The 19,342-nt window shown below is 46.1% G+C and overlaps 1 protein-coding gene across 6 annotated transcripts in view; it reads right to left on the minus strand.

The window, feature by feature from the left end:
* Positions 1-19,342, minus strand: part of TANC2 (tetratricopeptide repeat, ankyrin repeat and coiled-coil containing 2) — a 602,081-nt gene that overhangs the window by 294,732 nt on the left and 288,007 nt on the right. For all 6 annotated transcript variants that reach the window (XM_044999330.1, XM_044999329.1, XM_044999328.1 and 3 more), the window contains exon 4: positions 2,177-2,248. In XM_044999330.1, coding sequence (XP_044855265.1) covers positions 2,177-2,248 — 72 coding nt within the window. The remainder of the gene's footprint in view (positions 1-2,176; positions 2,249-19,342) is intronic.

The following is a 19,342-nucleotide window of genomic DNA, read 5'->3' on the forward strand; positions in this document are numbered from 1 at the left end:
GCCTTCTCCAGAACCCCTATATGAAAGTTTATGAATAATGTATCTGTCCATGTGTTGGAGGGAGAGAAAGAGATAAAGCCTAAAATTTATCTTGTTAAACTTGACCATTTCAATTACTAAACCATTTCTAAATATATATATATATATTTATATATGTTGTAATTTACCTTTATACAGGTCACCTTTTTTTCCCCCCTCATCATTTTATTAAACAGGGCTGGCAATATTGCCTACTATTAAAATTGTGTCATTATATGATCTTGTTTTCAATTGCTTCTAACTTTGCCAAACTTTAACCATCTGGGCTGAAATCTTCTATGCTAAGGGTCTGCCTCAGGCTGAAGTTTAGTGGAAAATTTCAGCCCAAACAATTCATTTGTTTCCAAGAATGAGGCTAGTAAAAAATACATTGTTTTGCTCATGTAAATTCAAACACCTTAGTCCTGGCATTTCCCAATGTTTCAGTGCTTGACTTTGCAACCTGAATAATGATCTTTTAATATGATTTTGTGTGTGTACATAATGTTCTCGATCAAGTACATACTAGCAAACAACATACCTGCAGCCCACAGATTTGCATTTTTCCTATAGCATGAAAAGATCTTTACCAGTGAACCACAGGTATGTCTAGCAAGTATTCAGCAATGTGCTTTGGAAGAATATAGTACCGCAGACCATCAAAGTACCTGATTGTTATGTCCATCAAACACGATCAGAACATTCTGAAATCAGCACTTTAGTTAAACCCACGTATATGTATGTATGTACATATTTTAAATCTAAACAAATTAAACCACGTCAGAGAGCACAATCAGAGAAAATGAGCTAGATACTCCCTTTACAATTAATATTACCAATAATATCTTTTGTATATTAAATAGAGGGAGGATTGAAAAGAACAGGTTATAATTTACTGTTATTAATTTTTTATTCCCTAACAAAATTCCAGGAAAGCAACCTGGTTCTTAATGCAATGTGGCTCTGGGAGTGTGTACAGTCATTAGAATTCATTGTTTCTTTCTAATCTAGCCTCAATTCTTATGATTAAAGATATAAAATTCCAGATTAAAAAAAACTAATACAGACAACAAACCTCTATCAACACTTGCCAGGGCCGGCTCCAGACCCCAGCACACCAAGCACGTGCTTGGGGCGGCATGCCGCCGTGCTTGGGGCAGCGAAATCGCTAGAGCCGCCCCTGACAGTTGCCATTTCACACGGTTCAATAGTTTTAGTTCCAAATACCCATACCCCTAAATTTGTCTGCAGGCTTCAATCACTGGCAACATTGGAACACAGAAAAGAACAGGACAATTGTTCTGAAGTCAATGTCACTTCAATAAACTATTTGGACTCTACAGCAACAACAGATTTGGGGAAGGAAAAGAAAAGTGAAACAGAATTGCTCCTGGAATCTGGTGCAGAAAACCACAACGTGAATGAGCAAAACATACCACCTAGGAGAGGCAAGTAACTGTGGAATGCCTTCTTAGTAGGCTGGTGAGCTGCATTTAAGGCTCCAAACACCAGGACTTTCACAGCCCCAGAGAATGACCTACAACAGTATTTAACAGATCCAAATTATTTTTCTACTCCTACTGTATTACTGCTCTCCATAAATACAACATGGATCTCCCACCTCAGTGTTGGAGGATGGAGAAACTTGCCCAAAGGAAATGGTGTCCTTCTGCTGTATTGCAGTGAAGGAGAGGATTTCCAGAGCCCAAACTAGATGCTGCACTCTCTCCATGCTACCACCCATGCACCCCTCTCCAGAAGTGGGTGCAGAAGATAGATGCCTGTGGAGTGCCTCTGCCACTGCTCTGTGGAATAGTAGGAAGAACTCCTTCATCCCCAGCTCCCAAGAAGATCCCCAGTTCACAGCCTGAGGAACTGAGGATGTGAAGCCAATATACATAAATTAATAGATACTACAGCATTTGTTTGAAAGGCTCCCACATGAATATTGTGCACCATACATTATTCCAGCTTCATTTCAACCCTTAAAATGGATCACTTTGTACCTTTCTGATCATTATTAAATTGGTGCATATCTAAATTACAATAAAAGCTACAATAAACCAGAAGAGCTGGATATCTTACCAAAATAGAAAAACTGCACAAAGTGCTAACATAAGAGAAGTAAGCCCTCGAAGGAAAATGATACAAGCATTACCTTGCCCAGATCGGCCCTGGCGGGAGTCTACACTTGCCTGTCTTCGGTCTGGTGGTTCCTCGCTCCCTCCATCTGCATGAGAACCAAAACAGCATAAGTATACCAACATAGCAGATAGGTCAGGTAGACGCAACTTTTCCTCAAATACCATCACTTATCTTCTAGGAACAGACGAAAAACAGTTCAATCTTGTTGTGTGAGTGACAAAATTAAAAAGGAGGAAAAAACAATTGCCTATATCCTGTACGGTATTTTTTTATTTCTGTATAGCCCACTATAGCCACAACGCATGAGGTCCTTGCAAATGCATAGACAAAAAGAAAAGGAAAAAAAAAGATCTGCCTTTAATTTTCTTCTGCCAATCTCAGACTTCTTAATAAAATCAGAATAACACTTGTGCTTTTTCCATGAGTCAGTTAATTCCTTTGTCTTGAACAGTTTTGTAAAAATACTAAATTTTTAACGTATGTGAAACAAGTCCACAGTCAGCAGTAAATTGTAATACTGTGTTAAATATTGCTTCCCTTTGAAAATAATTCTTTAAACAAACCAGCAAAAAAAATAAAAATGTTTCTTGTTATCTCCTCCTGAAACTGTTTAGTAAGGCTGCAGCAGTAAACAGTAACAAGTAAATCTTGCCAGACAGATACTGGAAGGAACATGTAAATATTTTACAATTAATTACATGCCACTCTTCATTGATCAACTGACCAGATTAGTAACAATAGATGAGCAGATCAATAGAGATGTTTCAGTACATGTAGCAAACACAAGCTGAAAGCAGAAACAAGGAACTAGGAATTAAATGCATCATACTCTGAGAGTTACTTTAGTCTGGCTGTACAGAGTGTTAAAGACCATAACAACATATACAAATATAGCAAGTACATGGTACAATCCAAAAGCCATTAGTCCTTACACAGGCAAAACTTCTAATGTCTTTAAGGAGTGTTTTAAAGTGATAAAACTTCTTAAATAGGAGGTTTAATTAAAGGTAAAATTTATGATTGAAATAAAAGTATAGTATTATATTAAAATATATAAAATATTTTTATAGATGAATCAACTGAACTTTGTCATAAGCTGCTCAGTGATTGTATGCAAAAAATACTTCTTTCTTTTGAATGATCCTGCTGGCTCTGGTTTGAGAGAGACCCTATACTTCAACTGGGGCATATCAATAAAATTAGCATGAGAATGTCTAAAACCCAAAGCTTTGTTTCTTGGCTAGGAAGAGCAATGATCCTAGGACAGTTGTCCACAAGGGCCAGTTTCCCAAAGCAAGTTACAGCAGCTTAGCAGCCCTTGTAACTCATGTCAGCTGCTTCTGGCACCAGGGTGCAGATGAACTCCAGCCATATCACTTTCCCTGGTCATGTTTCTATTCTGGCTGTGTAACCCACACACCTTCTGGGTGTGGTGTCAAGGAAAAGGTGTCATAGGAACTATTCTAGCAGCTCTACAACGTTCAAGAATCCCACTACACGGGGTTATCCTCCTGGGGTTCACTGCGCTAAGTTTAGAGCTGCTTCGTGCCATTGGAGAGGCACAAAGCAGCACTAATACAACTGAGGACGGAGTGGATATACCTACATTGTTAGTTATAGTATAAAATTCTTATTGAAAAATTCCTTCCCTTGGTTTTCGAAAATTATTGTGCATGAAAACAGAATGAAAATCACCAACAGCCCCCTGGCTACAAGCCCAGATTGACAACCTCTAAGTCATGGAAGTTTCAAATGAATGCAAAGTATGAAAATACAATTCAAGATGATGACTTGGTTAACTGAATTTTTTATAAAGGGCTCTAAAGAAATATCACAGTAGATGGAAAAAAACAGAGAAAAATCTATATCTGTGAGAAAGGGCATGCATTATTAAAACATTAAAAGGTACATACTTTTTTTACTTGTATGATCTATACTCTATCACGTAGAGCATTCAAATAAAACTTTAAAATCTTATAAGAATTATTAAAAAAAACTAGATTAAAAGGAATAGGTGAAATATTTGTTGCCATGAAATTGGTTTTAAGTAGTAAAGTTATTTGGAATATCAGATAGTACCTCTTATACACTGCCTCTCCACAACCATTTAGATGATAGTGATACTAGTCAGTTTGATTATACTTGAATTAAACACTTTTAAACAACAAAGTAAGCTCAAACGAGCTGTGTTAAGCATACATTTTCACTGGCTAGCATAGAAAAACATCATACATTATCTTTAAAATACCTTTCACAATAATTTAGAAGCGTAAAGAGCTCCATATTCCCTAAGTACTCTAGTGTATGCCTGAAAAACATAGTAATTTAAAAGATACTGAAAATCTAATTAATCTAAAATCTAATCTAATTCCACATATAAGGGCTAAATTGTTCTTAAAGGCCACGCACTGTTCTGAGGGAGGACTGTCCTGTAGAAGCAGCACACATATGCAGTGTGCACTCTGGTGTGAAGTTTAGTAGAGAAGGAAGGGAGATAGCTGGTGTACCATGATCCCACGCTCACCTCAACCCTTCCTTTTTGCACATTTGAGCAGGGCCAGACACAATTTATTAATGCCTTTTATAAAAACAATGTAATTAGAATTTAGGAGACAGCGATGCTTTAACTACCAGATAAGTACCCAATGAAATTACGATCAATAAAGCAACCAGTTACCAATACTGGTTTCAGAATTCTCTGGCTCTCCAATTTCCCTTTAAGCAGTGCCTTCACAAACCAACAGAAATCTCCACTGACATAGGATTTATTGAGTGTATACCGAGACAAAGAAACATCCTATGCATCTTTGCCTTATTAAAGCAAACAACAGAGGATGACAGAGAGGAAAAGATGAAGAGGCTCAACGTTTAAAACTTTGACACATCATGTACTGTATCTAAGATGGACTCCTACCAAAGTTATGCCGTGCTACAATTCTGAGAACTCACTTCATTTGTTCTATTTTATTGTCTTGAGATCCTTAACATGCTTCCTACACCTTCTTATATGCCCCTGACTGTACTTTTTGTACTGTTTTCCTTTGGATATAATTTTGTACTGTATAGTGGTAGTCACTAGTATCAGTTAAGTCCCAGTTTGTTGTATTTAACACTGTATCCTCTAGTGCTCTCAAAGGGTTAATAAAACTAACATGCCATTGCTGTAGACCCATAATTGCTGCAGTCGCTCTGTGATGAGAGGTAGCACTAGCAGTCAAAAGACAGCATGTAATGATGTGTCTCTTTGGACAGGAAGTGTGATAGACTTCAAGAGCGGGAGGAAGGAAGCCAAACAGCCAATCTGCATCTGATTACAATGGGATCATATTAATCCTAAACTGTTTCCATTTTTCATTTCAACAAAGGCAACAATAATTTTCCATCAAACAAAATGAAGCAGTAATAGTATAGTTCACTATATCTCCTTTAGTAAGGCAGTAAACATAACCTGCCGGTTGGAAGTCTGAAGCCTTTTGCCGTAATCAATCATTATCCACTTTTCAACATCACCCCCAAACTGTAGAACTGAGATGGTTTTCATATTCTTTTTCTTTTAAAACAAATATATTGTTGCCCTTTGCCCAGGGGAAGAAATTTTGAGGCCTGGAGGAGATTTATGTGAGGTATCAACTTTGTGTATTTTGTTTATTTACGAAATGTACCATCTGCTCGAACAGAGGTGGCAACTAACTGCACACAGGCAACTTTTCCTCTTGAAGAAACCTCAAGGGCTGCTGCCCCATCTTAGAAAGGGTCTGTGATTGTCTCTCTCCAGAACTCACACAGACCCAAATGCTTGAAACACTCTATAATAAGCCCCTGTGTTATACTCCTGAGAAACCCCTATTCAAAGGCTCCTCTCCAACCTTATGGTCTGGAAAAGCCAGGACCCTCCTTTTGTGCAATTACTCTGCAATACAAAAGAAGCCAGAAATGTCTAATTGCCCAGACAACGAACAATGCTTGAACCCACTCAATAACCCTAACAACTCTCCCAGGGCATTTATTGCAATATTTTAAAATACCCACTTTGTGGCACAACAGTTCAAAATGATATGTACAGAACTCCAGGTTCCAGCTCTGCAAATATCAGTAACAGGGACTTACTTCAGGCAAGCAAAAGATCCTGCCACAACTCTACGGCAAAGCAATTGTACAGGAATTTCTACTAACACGTAACATTCAACAATAAATTGTTGAATCCATCTAGAAATAGTTTGGGATGATGCAATATGACCCAGGCGATTTTTAGCATAAAACATGAATAATACATATGGATTTATGAAAACTTTTAGTTCTATTTCAATAATATAGAAGAGCTTTTCCTGTACCCAAAGTATGTAAAACAGAGGCTCACTTAATAGTAAATGGTCTTGGAAAAGCTACTGTTAAATTAATTGTCTGATCAATGAGAAATGCAGAAACCACTTTTGGCAAAAAAATGGGATCATGTTATCTTTATGAAAAACCATAAATGATGGATCAGCCATCAAGGTATTTACCGTAATTCACTCACACTTCTGGTTGTTGTTATGGCAATAACAAATGCCACCATAAGAGATAAATAACACAAAGAACACTCAGCCAAGGGTTCGCAAGGTGGTTTTGTGAGTGTAGCTAATGCGTCTGAGGTTATCATCACTGATGGTGAAGGTGGCTTGAACTGGATGCCTCTGAGGATATTTGCAATGACTGAGCACCATGTCAATGAGTTCAGAATGTCTCGAGGTAGGTCAACATTTGAATACTGTCCAGATCTGTCTAGCAGATTTGAGAAATCCAATGCTGCGTTGTCCTCTTTTTCAGATTCGCAAATAGAGTCACATAAGTAATAACTACCACGAGACCCAGAAAGAAAGTAGCTTTATGAATGACATTTGAATGTTTAAAATATATTGCACCATTTTTAAAAATCTGCCCTCAGGTAGAAAGGCTTTCCCTGATACTGAGTCCATACAGAGCCTATATATAAAATTCTCTTGAGTTGGACAGAGAGTAGACTTTTTGACATTCAGAAGTAGCACCAGGGCTGGAAAAAGACGGTTACTCACCGTAGTAACTGTTGTTCTTCGAGATGTGTTGCTCCTATCCATTCCAGTCAGGTGTGCGCGCCGCGCGTGCACGGCTCCTCGGAACATTTTTACCCTAGCAACTCCGGCGGGCCGGCTGGGCGCCCCCTGGAGTGGCGCCGCTATGGCGCCGGATATATACCCCAGCCGACCCGTCCGCTCCTCAGTTCCTTCTTGCCGGCTACTCCGACAGTGGGGAAGGAGGGCGGGTCTGGAATGGATAGGAGCAACACATCTCGAAGAACAACAGTTACTACGGTGAGTAACCGTCTTTTCTTCTTCGAGTGATTGCTCCTATGCATTCCAGTCAGGTGATTCCCAAGCCTTACCTAGGCGGTGGGGTCGGAGTGAGACGTGGCAGAGTGTAAGACTGCTGAGCCGAAGGCTGCATCGTCTCTGGATTGCTGCACCAACGCGTAGTGGGAAGCGAAGGTGTGGACAGAAGACCAGGTGGCCGCTCTACAGATGTCCTGGATAGGAATATGGGCCAGGAAGGCGGCAGACGAGGCCTGCGCTCTCGTCGAGTGAGCAGTGAGGCGGCATGCAGGCACACGAGCAAGCTCGTAGCATGTCCGGATACACGCTGTTACCCAGGAGGAAATCCGCTGCGAGGAGACCGGCTCGCCTTTCATGCGATCGGCAACCGCTACAAACAGCTGGGTCGAACGCCGGAAGGGCTTCGTCCGCTCGATATAAAAAGCGAGGGCCCTGCGGACGTCCAGGGTGTGAAGCTGTTGCTCACGAGGTGAGGCGTGCGGCTTCGGGAAGAAGACCGGGAGGAAGATCTCCTGATTAAGGTGAAAGGCCGACACCACCTTAGGGAGGAAGGCCGGGTGTGGTCGAAGCTGCACCTTGTCTCCGTGGAAGACGGTGTATGGTGGACTAACCGTTAGAGCATGGAGCTCAGAGACTCGTCTTGCTGATGTAATTGCGACGAGGAAGGCTGTCTTCCAGGAGAGGTAGAGCAGAGAGCACGTGGCCAGAGGCTCGAAGGGCGGTCCCATCAGCTTGGCCAGAACGAGGTTCAAATCCCAGGTCGGAGTAGGACGCCGCACCGGCGGGTACAAACGGTCCAGGCCTTTAAGGAAGCGGGAAACCATCTGGTTAGCGAAGATGGAACGACCTCCTATGGATGGCCGAAAGGCGGACACGGCTGCCAGGTGCACCTTCAAGGAGGAGACCGCCAGACCTTGCTCCTTAAGATACCAGAGGTAGTCCAGGATGGTAGGGACAGGGACTACGAAGGGATTGAGGCCTCGTTGATCACACCAGAGCGCGAAACGCTTCCATTTCGCAAGGTAGGTGGAGCGAGTGGAAGGCTTTCTGCTCTCTAGCAGGACTTGCCGCACTGCCTCCGAACAGTCCCTCTCTGCGTGGGTCAGCCACGCAGGTACCAAGCTGTAAGATGGAGGGACTGTAGGTTCGGGTGACAGAGCCTGCCGAAGTCCTGCGTGATGAGGTCCGGCCACAACGGGAGGGGTATGGGATCCGGAACGGTGAGCTCGAGCAGCAGGGTGTACCAGTGCTGCCTCGACCAGGCCGGAGCTACGAGTATGACGTGGGCCCTGTCCCTCCAAAGCTTCAGTAGCACTCGGTGTACGAGCGGGAACGGAGGGAAGGCGTAGAGGAGGTGATCCGTCCAGGAGCAAAGGAATGCGTCCAACAGGGAGCCTGGTGAGCGACCCTGGTATGAGCAAAACAGGTGGCACTTTCTGTTCTCCTTGGAGGCAAATAGGTCTATCTGGGGAAACCCCCACCTCCGGAAAATTGTGTGCACCACATCCGGGCGAAGAGACCACTCGTGTGAGAGGAACGACCTCCTGAGATGGTCGGCCAGCGTGTTCTGTACTCCTGGAAGAAATGAAGCTTCCAGGTGAATGGAGTGGGTCACGCAGAAGTCCCACAGGAGCATCGCTTCCTTGCAGAGGAGGGAGGAGCGGGCTCCGCCCTGCTTGTTCATGTAGAACATTGCCGTCGTGTTGTCCGTGAAGACTGCCACGCAGCGGCCTTGCAGACGGGCGTGGAAGGTGTGACACGCTAGGCGGATCGCTCGCAGCTCCCGGACATTGATGTGGAGAGCGAGCTCTTCGGGGGACCAGAGACCCTGGGTGTGAAGGTCGCCCAGGTGAGCCCCCCATCCCAACGCCGAGGCATCCGTGGTTAAGGTGACGGATGGGCGAGGAGGACGGAACGGGACTCCTGCACACACGACCTCTGGGTTCAGCCACCAGCTGAGCGACGCGAGTGTCGGTTTTGTGACGGTGACTATCATGTCTATTGAGTCGCGGTGCAGGCGGTATACCGACGCCAGCCAAGATTGAAAGGGGTGAAGGCGGAGCCTCGCGTACGCCGTGACGAACGTACAGGACGCCATGTGGCCCAGGAGGCGCAGGCAGGACCGAACCGTCGTCGTGGGAAAGGTGAGAAGGGCCTGGATGATGGATACCATCGTCTGGTGCCAAGAGCGTGGGAGGCAGGCCCTGGCCAAAGTGGAGTCGAGGACCGCTCCGATGAACTCCACCCGCTGTGATGGAGCTAGAGTGGACTTCTCGGCATTGATGAGAAGGCCGAGGGACCAAAACAGGGATAGTATCTCTGACATCTGGTCCTTTACCAGCTGTCGGGATGTCCCGCGAACCAGCCAGTCGTCGAGATATGGGTATACATGAATGCGACGATGGCGGAGGGCTGCAGCAACTACTGCCATGCATTTGGTGAAGACCCTCGGCGCGGTGGACAGGCCGAAGGGTAGCACCGCAAACTGGTAGTGCGCACACAAAACGCAGGTAGCGTCGATGGGGAGGGTAAATAGCGATATGGAAGTACGCGTCCTTCATATCGAGGGCGGCAAACCAGTCTCCCGGATCCAGGGAGGGAATGATGGTCCCCAGGGTGACCATGCGAAACTTGAGCTTGAGCACATACACGTTGAGCTCTCGGAGGTCCAATATGGGTCGAAGACCTCCCTTCGCCTTGGGGATGAGAAAATATCGGGAATAGAATCCCCTGCCCCGCATGTCGTGTGGCACCTCCTCTATGGCACCCAAGCTCAACAGTGTCTCGACCTCTTGTAGGAGGAATTGCTCGTGAGAGGGGTCCCTGAAGAGGGACAGGGAAGGTGGGTGGGAAGGAGGGGGCGAAACAAATTGAAGGCGGTAACCGGACTGGATTGTACGAAGCACCCAGCTGTCCGATGTTATTTGGGACCACGCCGGAAGAAAGTGGGAAAGGCGGTTGCAAAATAAACGGGAAGGATCCGGGAAAGAGACTGATGGGCCGTCCTCGGGCGTCCCATCAAAAGGCCTGTTTGGGTCCTTGAGGGGCCTTGGAAGGCGCCTGGCCCTGGTTGCGCCTGTTGCCCGACGGTCTACGGCGACTCAGGCCGGGACGCCTGCTATTGTAGGGTCGCAACCTAGGCTGGTTAAATGGCCGGTAGGGTTGCTGCCGAAAGGACCTTCGCTGGGTAGCCGGTGTGTGCATACCCAGAGTGCGAATGGCTATGCGACCGTCCTTCAGGGTCTGAATTCTGGAATCCGTCTTTTCAGAAAACAGACCCTGAGTGTCGAAGGGTAGGTCCTGCAAGGTGTATTGCACCTCCGGTGGCAATGTGGAGGACTGCAACCAGGAGATACGCCTCATGGTTACTCCTGAGGCCAGGGTTCTAGCACCTGAGTCCGCGGAGTCCAGAGCGGCCTGGATGGAGGACCTGGACGACTTCTTGCCCTCTTCCAGGAGGGCCGTGAACTCCTGGCGCGAGGCTGTTGGGATCAGCTCTGTGAATTTCGCCAGAGTCACCAAGATGTCAAAGGTGTATCTGGCGAGGAGGGCCATCTGGTTGGCGATTCGGAGCTGGAGACCCCCTGCCGAATAGACCTTTCGGCCCAACAGGTCCATGCACCTCGCTTCCTTGGACTTCGGCGCAGGGGCTGGCTGACCATGCCTTTCCCGGTCGTTGACCGACTGGACCACGAGCGAGTCTGGTGCAGGATGGGTATATAAGTACTCGTACCCCGTGGGGGGGACGGAGTACTTTCTTTCGACACCACGGGCGGTGGGAGGGACGGACGCCGGTGACTGCCAGATGGTAGTGGCATTTTTCTGGATAGTGCGGATGAATGGCAAGGCCACCCGCACTGGAGCCTCCGCTCCAATCACATTTGTCACCGGGTCCTCGTCCTCAGTGACCTCCGCTACCGGTAGGTCGATAGCCTTCGCCACCCGGCGAAGAAGGTCCTGGTGGGCCCGCAAGTCAATAGGCGGAGGGTCTGCCGTAGAAGCCCCCGCCACCGCCTCGTCTGGTGAAGATGACGAGGACAGCCCTTGGACCACCGCCTCCGCAGGTGGGTCCTCGATGGGGTGGGCAGCTGACTCGGACCGTGGACGCTCCGCGGGATCAGGCGGTAACTGGGCCTCACCCGGTGATGGGGGTGGCCTGCTGACAGTGGCCTCCGGCACTCTGCGCTCGGAGGCTGGGGTCCGCTGGGGGCAAGGTAGCCTTTGAGCTTCGTATTGGGCCCAGGGGACCCAAAAACCCCACTGCTGTGCCCCGTGGACTTGTCCGTGCGGGGCCGCCTGGAGATGGCCATAGCTGTCTGCCCGCGAAGCGACCGACGAGTGACGGGATGGCCACGGAGGCGCGGAGGCGCTGACGGACTGTGCCGTCGAAGCTGGCAGCCTGTCCCCGGACGGTGCCGAGGGTCGGTGCCGGTCGTCACGGTACCGGGATGGCGAGCGAGACCATCGACTGCCGCGGTGCCGGGAGCTCGACCGGCGGTGCCGGAAGCGGCTTCTGGAGTCACGGTGCCGGGACCAGTGCCGGGACTCGGACTTCCTGCGGTGCCAACGGAATGGTGATCGGGACCGGGAGCGTCTCCGGGAGTGCGACCGGTACCGTGATGTTGAGCGGTACCGGGACTGCGACCAGCGTCGAGAGGGTGAACGGTACCGCGATGGAGAGCGGTGCCGGGACCTGGAGCAGCGCGACGGTGACCGTCTTCGGGACCGGGAGCGAGACCGAGTCCTGGAGCGCCGTCTATCCCGTCCGTCAGGGGAAGGGGGCCGCATCATGGCCGGCTTGCCCGCTGACTGAACAGCCCGCACCGGCGGTGCCGGGGGCCCGGTGCCTCTGTGAGCTCGATAAGCGCTCTCGCCGTCGAGAATGTCTCGGGCGTGGACGGGAGATGCAGCTCGACCGCGGTTGGCACCGGGGAGCAGGGAGGTACCAGACTCGACGGCTCTTGAGGTGCCGGAGTCAACGGGACCGTGCACGGCTTGTGCACTACCACAGCCGGTGCCGGAGGTGCCGGTGACGGCTGGGTAAGCTGTCCCGAAGCAGGAGGCTTAGGAGCCGAGTGCGCCGTCTTCCGCTTCCTCAGTGGAGAGAGGGAACGGTGCCGGGACTTCGGTGCCGTCTGCGAAGGTTTAGCCGCGTCGGTACCAGGGCGGCTCGGTGCCGCTGGTGCGCTGCGCACCAAGGACGGTTTCGGTGCTGCCAGGGACGGCGCGGGAGGCTGAAGTGCCGACTCCGTAAGGAGCTGCTTGAGGCGAGAGTCTCGCTCCTTTCTGGTGCGCGGCTTAAACGCCGTGCAGATCGGGCACTTATCTGTCCTGTGAGATTCCCCAAGGCAGCGCAGGCAGGAGTCGTGCGGGTCGCCCACGGGCATGTGCTGCTAGCAAGCCGCACAGGGCTTAAACCCCGGTGCCTTGGGCATGAGCCCGCACCGGTTGTGGAAGAAGAGGGGCGAACCCCTCTAATTCCCCTACTATACTATAACTAACTAAACTTATTCAACTAATCTAACTACTAAACTAAGTTAACCAACTATGTACAGAGAAGAATGGAGAAACGCTAGGGCTGTGGAGGTAAGAGAGCACTCCACTGTTCCAACTGGCCGTCACGGGCGGTAAGAAGGAACTGAGGAGCGGACGGGTCGGCTGGGGTATATATCCGGCGCCATAGCGGCGCCACTCCAGGGGGCGCCCAGCCGGCCCGCCGGAGTTGCTAGGGTAAAAATGTTCCGAGGAGCCGTGCGCGCGCGGCGCGCACACCTGACTGGAATGCATAGGAGCAATCACTCGAAGAAGAAAAAAGGTGGTTATATAAATGATGTGACTTAATAGATCTTCACAAACAGCATCCTTCAACATCCAATCATCCAAAAATTATGAACTAAAATACCCTGCTTTCTCAAATGAGCTGCTATCACAGAGAGACACTTTGTAAATACCCTTGTTGCTGTGGACAGGTCAACGTAATAAGCTTCTGTTTGGTGATAAAATGCGCTAACATGTCTCCAAATAGAGAAAGGGAAGGATCCTTGCTAATCTGCTCTCACATCATATCTGAGGACCGCTGTTCAACAAAGACGACATGGAAGGAGCATATTATTTAGATTTAGGCCTCAATCTGAAAGATCTCTTCTTGTGTTGGCTCTGGAAAGATGTAGGGTTCTGGTGTTGTAGCTCATACCTTTGATTTGATGAGAAATAAAAACGAGGAAGACTGTGGATAATACAATCTCTCATAATGGAAAGGAGTAGAAGATCATCTCCTAGTAGAAGAAATCAAGCTAAAAAAATTGGGGCCTTTGAGCTTGTCTCCTTGAGCTTTCCCAGTCATCTTTTCACTGAAAAGCCCCCACCTTCAAAGGGGAGATCCTTCACCTTAATTCTAGTATCCAAAGCCAGAGAAAAAGAGCAAAGCCAAGTATGTTTCCTCAGAGTAACTGAAGAAGCCAATCATCTGGCAGAAGAGCCTGAGGCATCAAACAAAGCTCTGAGAGCATGCTTTGCCACATTTTGACCTTTCATTAGGATCGCATTTACTAATCTCCTGTTATCATCCAACAAATCCTGCACAAACAATATTGTATTTTCCCAAAGGCAGAATTCATAGCGAGCCATAATTGCTTAATAATTTGCTATCCTAATACTAAGGGAATCAATATTCTTTCCCTTCTCTATCAGCAGGATTGGAATGTGCTTGTTCAGACCTCAATCTGCTACTGGCAATAGTCACCAATAGTGGACTATGTACACAACATGTGTGAAAATATGAAAACTGCTCCAAGGGTATCTGATGTAATTTGTTTGCCTTCTTGGAAACAGGCTGGACAGAGGCAGGCATGGAGGATAGCTAATGTAACACAGATGTTTAAAAAAGACTCCAGCGGTGATCCTGGCAATTACAAGCCAGTAAGCCTAACTTCAGTACCAGACAAACTGGTTGAAATTATAGTGAAGAACAGACACAGACACAGAGGAACAGAATATATTGAGGAAGAGTCAACATGGCTTTTTAAAATGGAAATCATGGCTCACCAATCTATCAGAATTCTTGGAGGATGTCAACAAGCCTGTGGACAAAGGTGATCCAGTTGAGACAGCGTGCTTGGACTTTCAAAAAGCCTTTGACAAGGTCCATCACCAAAGACCCTTCAGCAAACTAAGCAGTCATAGAATAAGAGGGAAGGTCCTCTCCTGAATCAATAACTGGTTAAAAGTCAGGAGACAACAGGTAGGAATAAATGGTAAGTTTCCACAGTTGAGAGAGGTAAATAGCAGGATCCCCCAAGGATATATATTGGAACCAGTTGTGCTTAACATATTCCTAAATAATCTGGAAAAAATGGGGTAAACAGTGAGGTGGCAAAGTTTGCAGACAATACAAAATTACTCAAGAGAGTTAAGACCAAAGCTGTCTGTGAAGAGTCACAAAGGGATCTCACTAAACTGGGTGAATGTGGTCTATAACAGACAGACAATTACTGTTACATTCCTTTTGCCCGTTACACAGAGAATAAGAAACCATAACAATCATGTACAGTAATATTCAGCACAGGTTACAAATGGGGCTATGCTACCTGTGCCTTCTGTTTCTAGTTCCTTGTTTTTCTTCTAACAATTATCCCTTTAAAAACCATGGCACAACAAATCCCCCACAAGCACAAGACAAATGCATTTTTTCAAGTGACTGCCCCCAGGAAAGGGAAAACCCACAAGAGGTTTCAGCAACCCTAAAAAAATAATCCAGTGAACAAACCCCTGCATAGTAATTACCAGACCAGCCTTTGAATACAAGCAAGTTGCATCTGCAGTCAATTTGATCTCATGTCAGCAATAATATGCTGCCTCCAGCTCACCTCATCCCCAGGTATTCATGTTTATGTTAAAGGCAAAGAGACCAGGTAATAAAAACAGCAATAAAGTGACATCAGCCTGACACTGCTACTCCTTTATTTAATTGCCACTCTCCTTAAAGCACAGAGGCTGCCTATTTCTTTTTTTAAAGTTCTTTATCTCCTTTTTATCTGACAAAGCAATCATTAGCAGCAGGCAAGCACAAGGGTGGGTCAGGTTTCTCAATGCATGCTGGGAAATCTGCTGCAAGAACAGATTGCATTAGATATGACAGTGCTCTATGGAACTGTTAACAAAGAGCACTCCAGTATAATAGCTTGAGTCAATATTTGTAAAAGTCTGAACTATACAATGCACTACACTGTATAAAGACTGTTTGTAAAACACAGGACACCCACAATAAACCAGCCACTAGTTAGAAACTGATTTGATTCCAGCCCAGTCTGTCATCCCTGTCAAAGGAAAGGAGTGCTTCATGCACACTATATCTAATACAATGTGGCTCAAAAGGCTCACAACTGCCATCAGGATTTTGAAAAACACATATGGAAAGTCAAATTACCAAATCTGATCAAAGCCTGCTGATTACAACACGGGACTGTAGCAGAATCAATCCCATGCCCTTAGGGCACTGTTGCCATGTGAATGATCAGCTCAGTTCCCTTTCCAGACTGTGTGTATGTCTCTGTCTTATCAGGGGCTTGCAAGCACCATGGAGGTTGAGCACCCCAGTGGATTCAGGTCAGGCTAAGTAATGACATGCTCTAAATGCAGCTATTTAGTATTTGTCTACAGGAGATTTATCCCTAAAAAGGGGTAAAATTGTACCTCAGCTGGCCAGTAAAACAGAGATAAGGAAAGAGGGGACCAGAATAGCACAAATGCATTACTAAAATTTCTTCATAATAACAAGATTTACATACAATTTAACAACACTTCTTCTCTTAAATAAACATGCTCATTACAAAATAAGTATATTTTCTAACAAATGAACATTGCTGTTGAAATCACTCAAAAAAGGGATTTAATAAAAAAGGAGATAATATCACAGGGCCGGGAACCCACTGGCCCTGATCCCCCTCCCACCGTCCAAACCCCTCGGTCCCAGCCCGGAGTACCCTCCTACACCCCAAACCCCTCATCCCCAGCCCCACCCCAGAGTCCACACCCCCAACCAGAGCCCTCCCTCCCCCGCACTCTCATGTCCCAGCGCGGAGCCCCCTGCTGTACCCTGAACTCCTCATTTCTGGCCCGACCCCAGAGCCCACACCCCCAGCCAGAGCCCTCACCCTCTCCCACACCCCAACCCCAATTTCATGAGCATCCATGGCCCGCTGTAATTACTATACCCAGACCAAAAAGTTTGCCCACCCCTGCAATATCATCTAACACAAGTCAATCTCTCCATGCAGGGGTTGCTGCACTGGGAGAGAGAGAGAGAGAGAGTGAGTGTGAGTGTGTCAGAATCCACCTTATAAAGGGGCCAGCTCATATACAGAGAACTTCAATCTTTATTACCGCCAGTACCCTGATTCGTTTGTGAACATTACTTTCACTATTTAAACAGAAAATATTTTTCCTTAATGGCTTTCTTATTTCCATCCACCATCACTCTTATCTATAAATGTAATTTTAGAAAGTATTTTTATTTTGTTTTACATGCATTAATTTATACTTTTGTTCTGTTCTTTATATCAGAATAACAGCTGGATGACTATACTCACAACTAGAACACAAAGCTGCAACAAACTTTACAGTAATAAGTCAATGGAGTGCGAAAGCTCAGAATGCAAAATAGGAATATCAACACCCCAACTATAATATCATTGCTTTAACATGAAAAGCAATCCAATAATAGCTTTCCAACTGTGGCAAGTTTATTATGCAAAGTAATGGGGAGTTATAAATCATAGCAATGTTTTCATAGACATGCTATTACATTTGGTAATTGCTAATATATTGGTCTCCAACAGTCAGAGAGTCAAGGCATATTTTCAACCCAAAGATGCTAATAATTAAGAAAAAATAATCGATCTAGGTACTGCTTGATCTCATATTTGAAATGAGTTTAGAAAAGCAGAGAGTTCATACTCAGTTAATATGGATAGTGTTTTCTCCTTATTATAGTTTAGAATATAGACACATTGGATGTATGAGCAGCGAGAGAGAGGAAGATAATTTCATTGAAGTATGGTACTTATTGTACCCATGTTCTGGGGATAACTTTCCATATCATAAAAGCCGCAGCATCACAAACAAGAAGTTCTTTCTGGAATCGTGGTTATAATGAGAAAAGATGCAGTCCAATATGATGTATTATTAACACTGATTAATATATACCTACAGACTCAGAGTGGCTAACTCTGTTAAGTATCTCTATTCATATTGCATATTTTAATTTTATAGAGAGAGACATATACGTTTCATATTTTGGTGCACATCAAAGTAAGCATTCACTTTACAGTTATGTAAACTTTGGCATAGTAAGAGAAGTTGAGTGACTTGCTCTCCATTCGTTGAGACATGACTAACACCTGTAGAGTCACTATTCATTTCCATTTCAGAAGTGGAATCTGATTCCATGTTCAGTAAAGTTAATGATACTTATCTCCTTTGTAAAGCGCTTCAAGATCAATTGCTGAAAAGTGCTATATAAGAGCTATGTATTATTATTACTGTATACTTTCAACTTTAAACCTATATTAATAAAAGTACTATTTCCAAAGTTTCTAAACAAAAGCTACACCTCATCTCGACTATCAGCACTGTTTTACTGCTGGGGGGTTAGCTGGTGGAGAGAATACAATATGCAGTAAAAGTATGCACTGATTAGTGCAAGCAGAAACATGTTGCATGGAAGGCTAATCCAGAGATACAACAGAGACTAAGAATATCCAAATTACCAACGAAGATGCCTCCAGAAGACAGTCAATACCTATTCAGACACTAGTCTCAAGACTCTTATGTGCTTGACTGTGAATGCTAAGAGGACTGGAAATAACAATGGCAATCCAGTTATATTTGTTGAAGGATATCTCTGGGTTCTATATATATGTATTCAGAACATTTTGTTTAGTTAATGGATGTGCCCTTATTGACAAGCCGGAGATAAGATTACTTACCTGTAACTGGAGGTTCTTCAAGATGTGTGGTCCTATTTGGATTCCAAATGTCGATGTGTATGCACACCATGTGACAGAAGGTTTTCTTAGCAGTGTCCATTGAGACACATGTGCATCATGCATCCCCTCATGTTCGCAGCTGAGGGTATAATAGGCTGTGTGGTACGACACCTCTCCAGTGTCTCTCCTACCACTGAGGCCTGGTCTACACTAGGACTTTAATTCGAATTTAGCAGCGTTAATTCGAATTAACCGTGCACCCGTCCACACCAGGAAGCCATTTAATTCGACATAGAGGGCTCTTTAGTTCGAATTCTGTACTCCTCCCCGACGAGGGGAGTAGCGCTAAATTCGACATGGCCATGTCGAATTAGGCTAGGTGTGGATGCAAATCGAACTTAGTAGCTCCGGGAGCTATCCCACACTGCACCACTCTGTTGACGCTCTGGACAGCAGTCCGAGCTTGGATGCTCTGACCAGCCTCACAGGAAACGACCCGGGAAAATTTGAATTCCTTTTCCTGTCCGGCCAGTTTGAATCTCATGTCCTGGTTGGACATCGGGGCGAGCTCAGCATCACCGGCAACGATGCAGAGCTCTCCAGCAGAGGAGTCCAGGCAATCCCAGAATAGAAAGAGGTCCCCAGCATGGACTGACTGGGAAGTCTTGGATCTGATCGGTGTGTGGGGCGATGAGTCTGTGCTTTCGGAGCTGCGCTCCAACAAACGGAATGCGAAGACCTACGAGAAGGTCTCCAAAGCCATGACAGACAGAGGATACAGCCGGGATGCAATGCAGTGCCGCGTGAAAGTCAAGGAGCTGAGACAAGGCTACCATAAAATCAAAGCGG

This window comes from Mauremys mutica, chromosome 25, assembly GCF_020497125.1.
Source record: "Mauremys mutica isolate MM-2020 ecotype Southern chromosome 25, ASM2049712v1, whole genome shotgun sequence".
Classification (NCBI taxonomy): Eukaryota; Metazoa; Chordata; order Testudines; family Geoemydidae; genus Mauremys; species Mauremys mutica.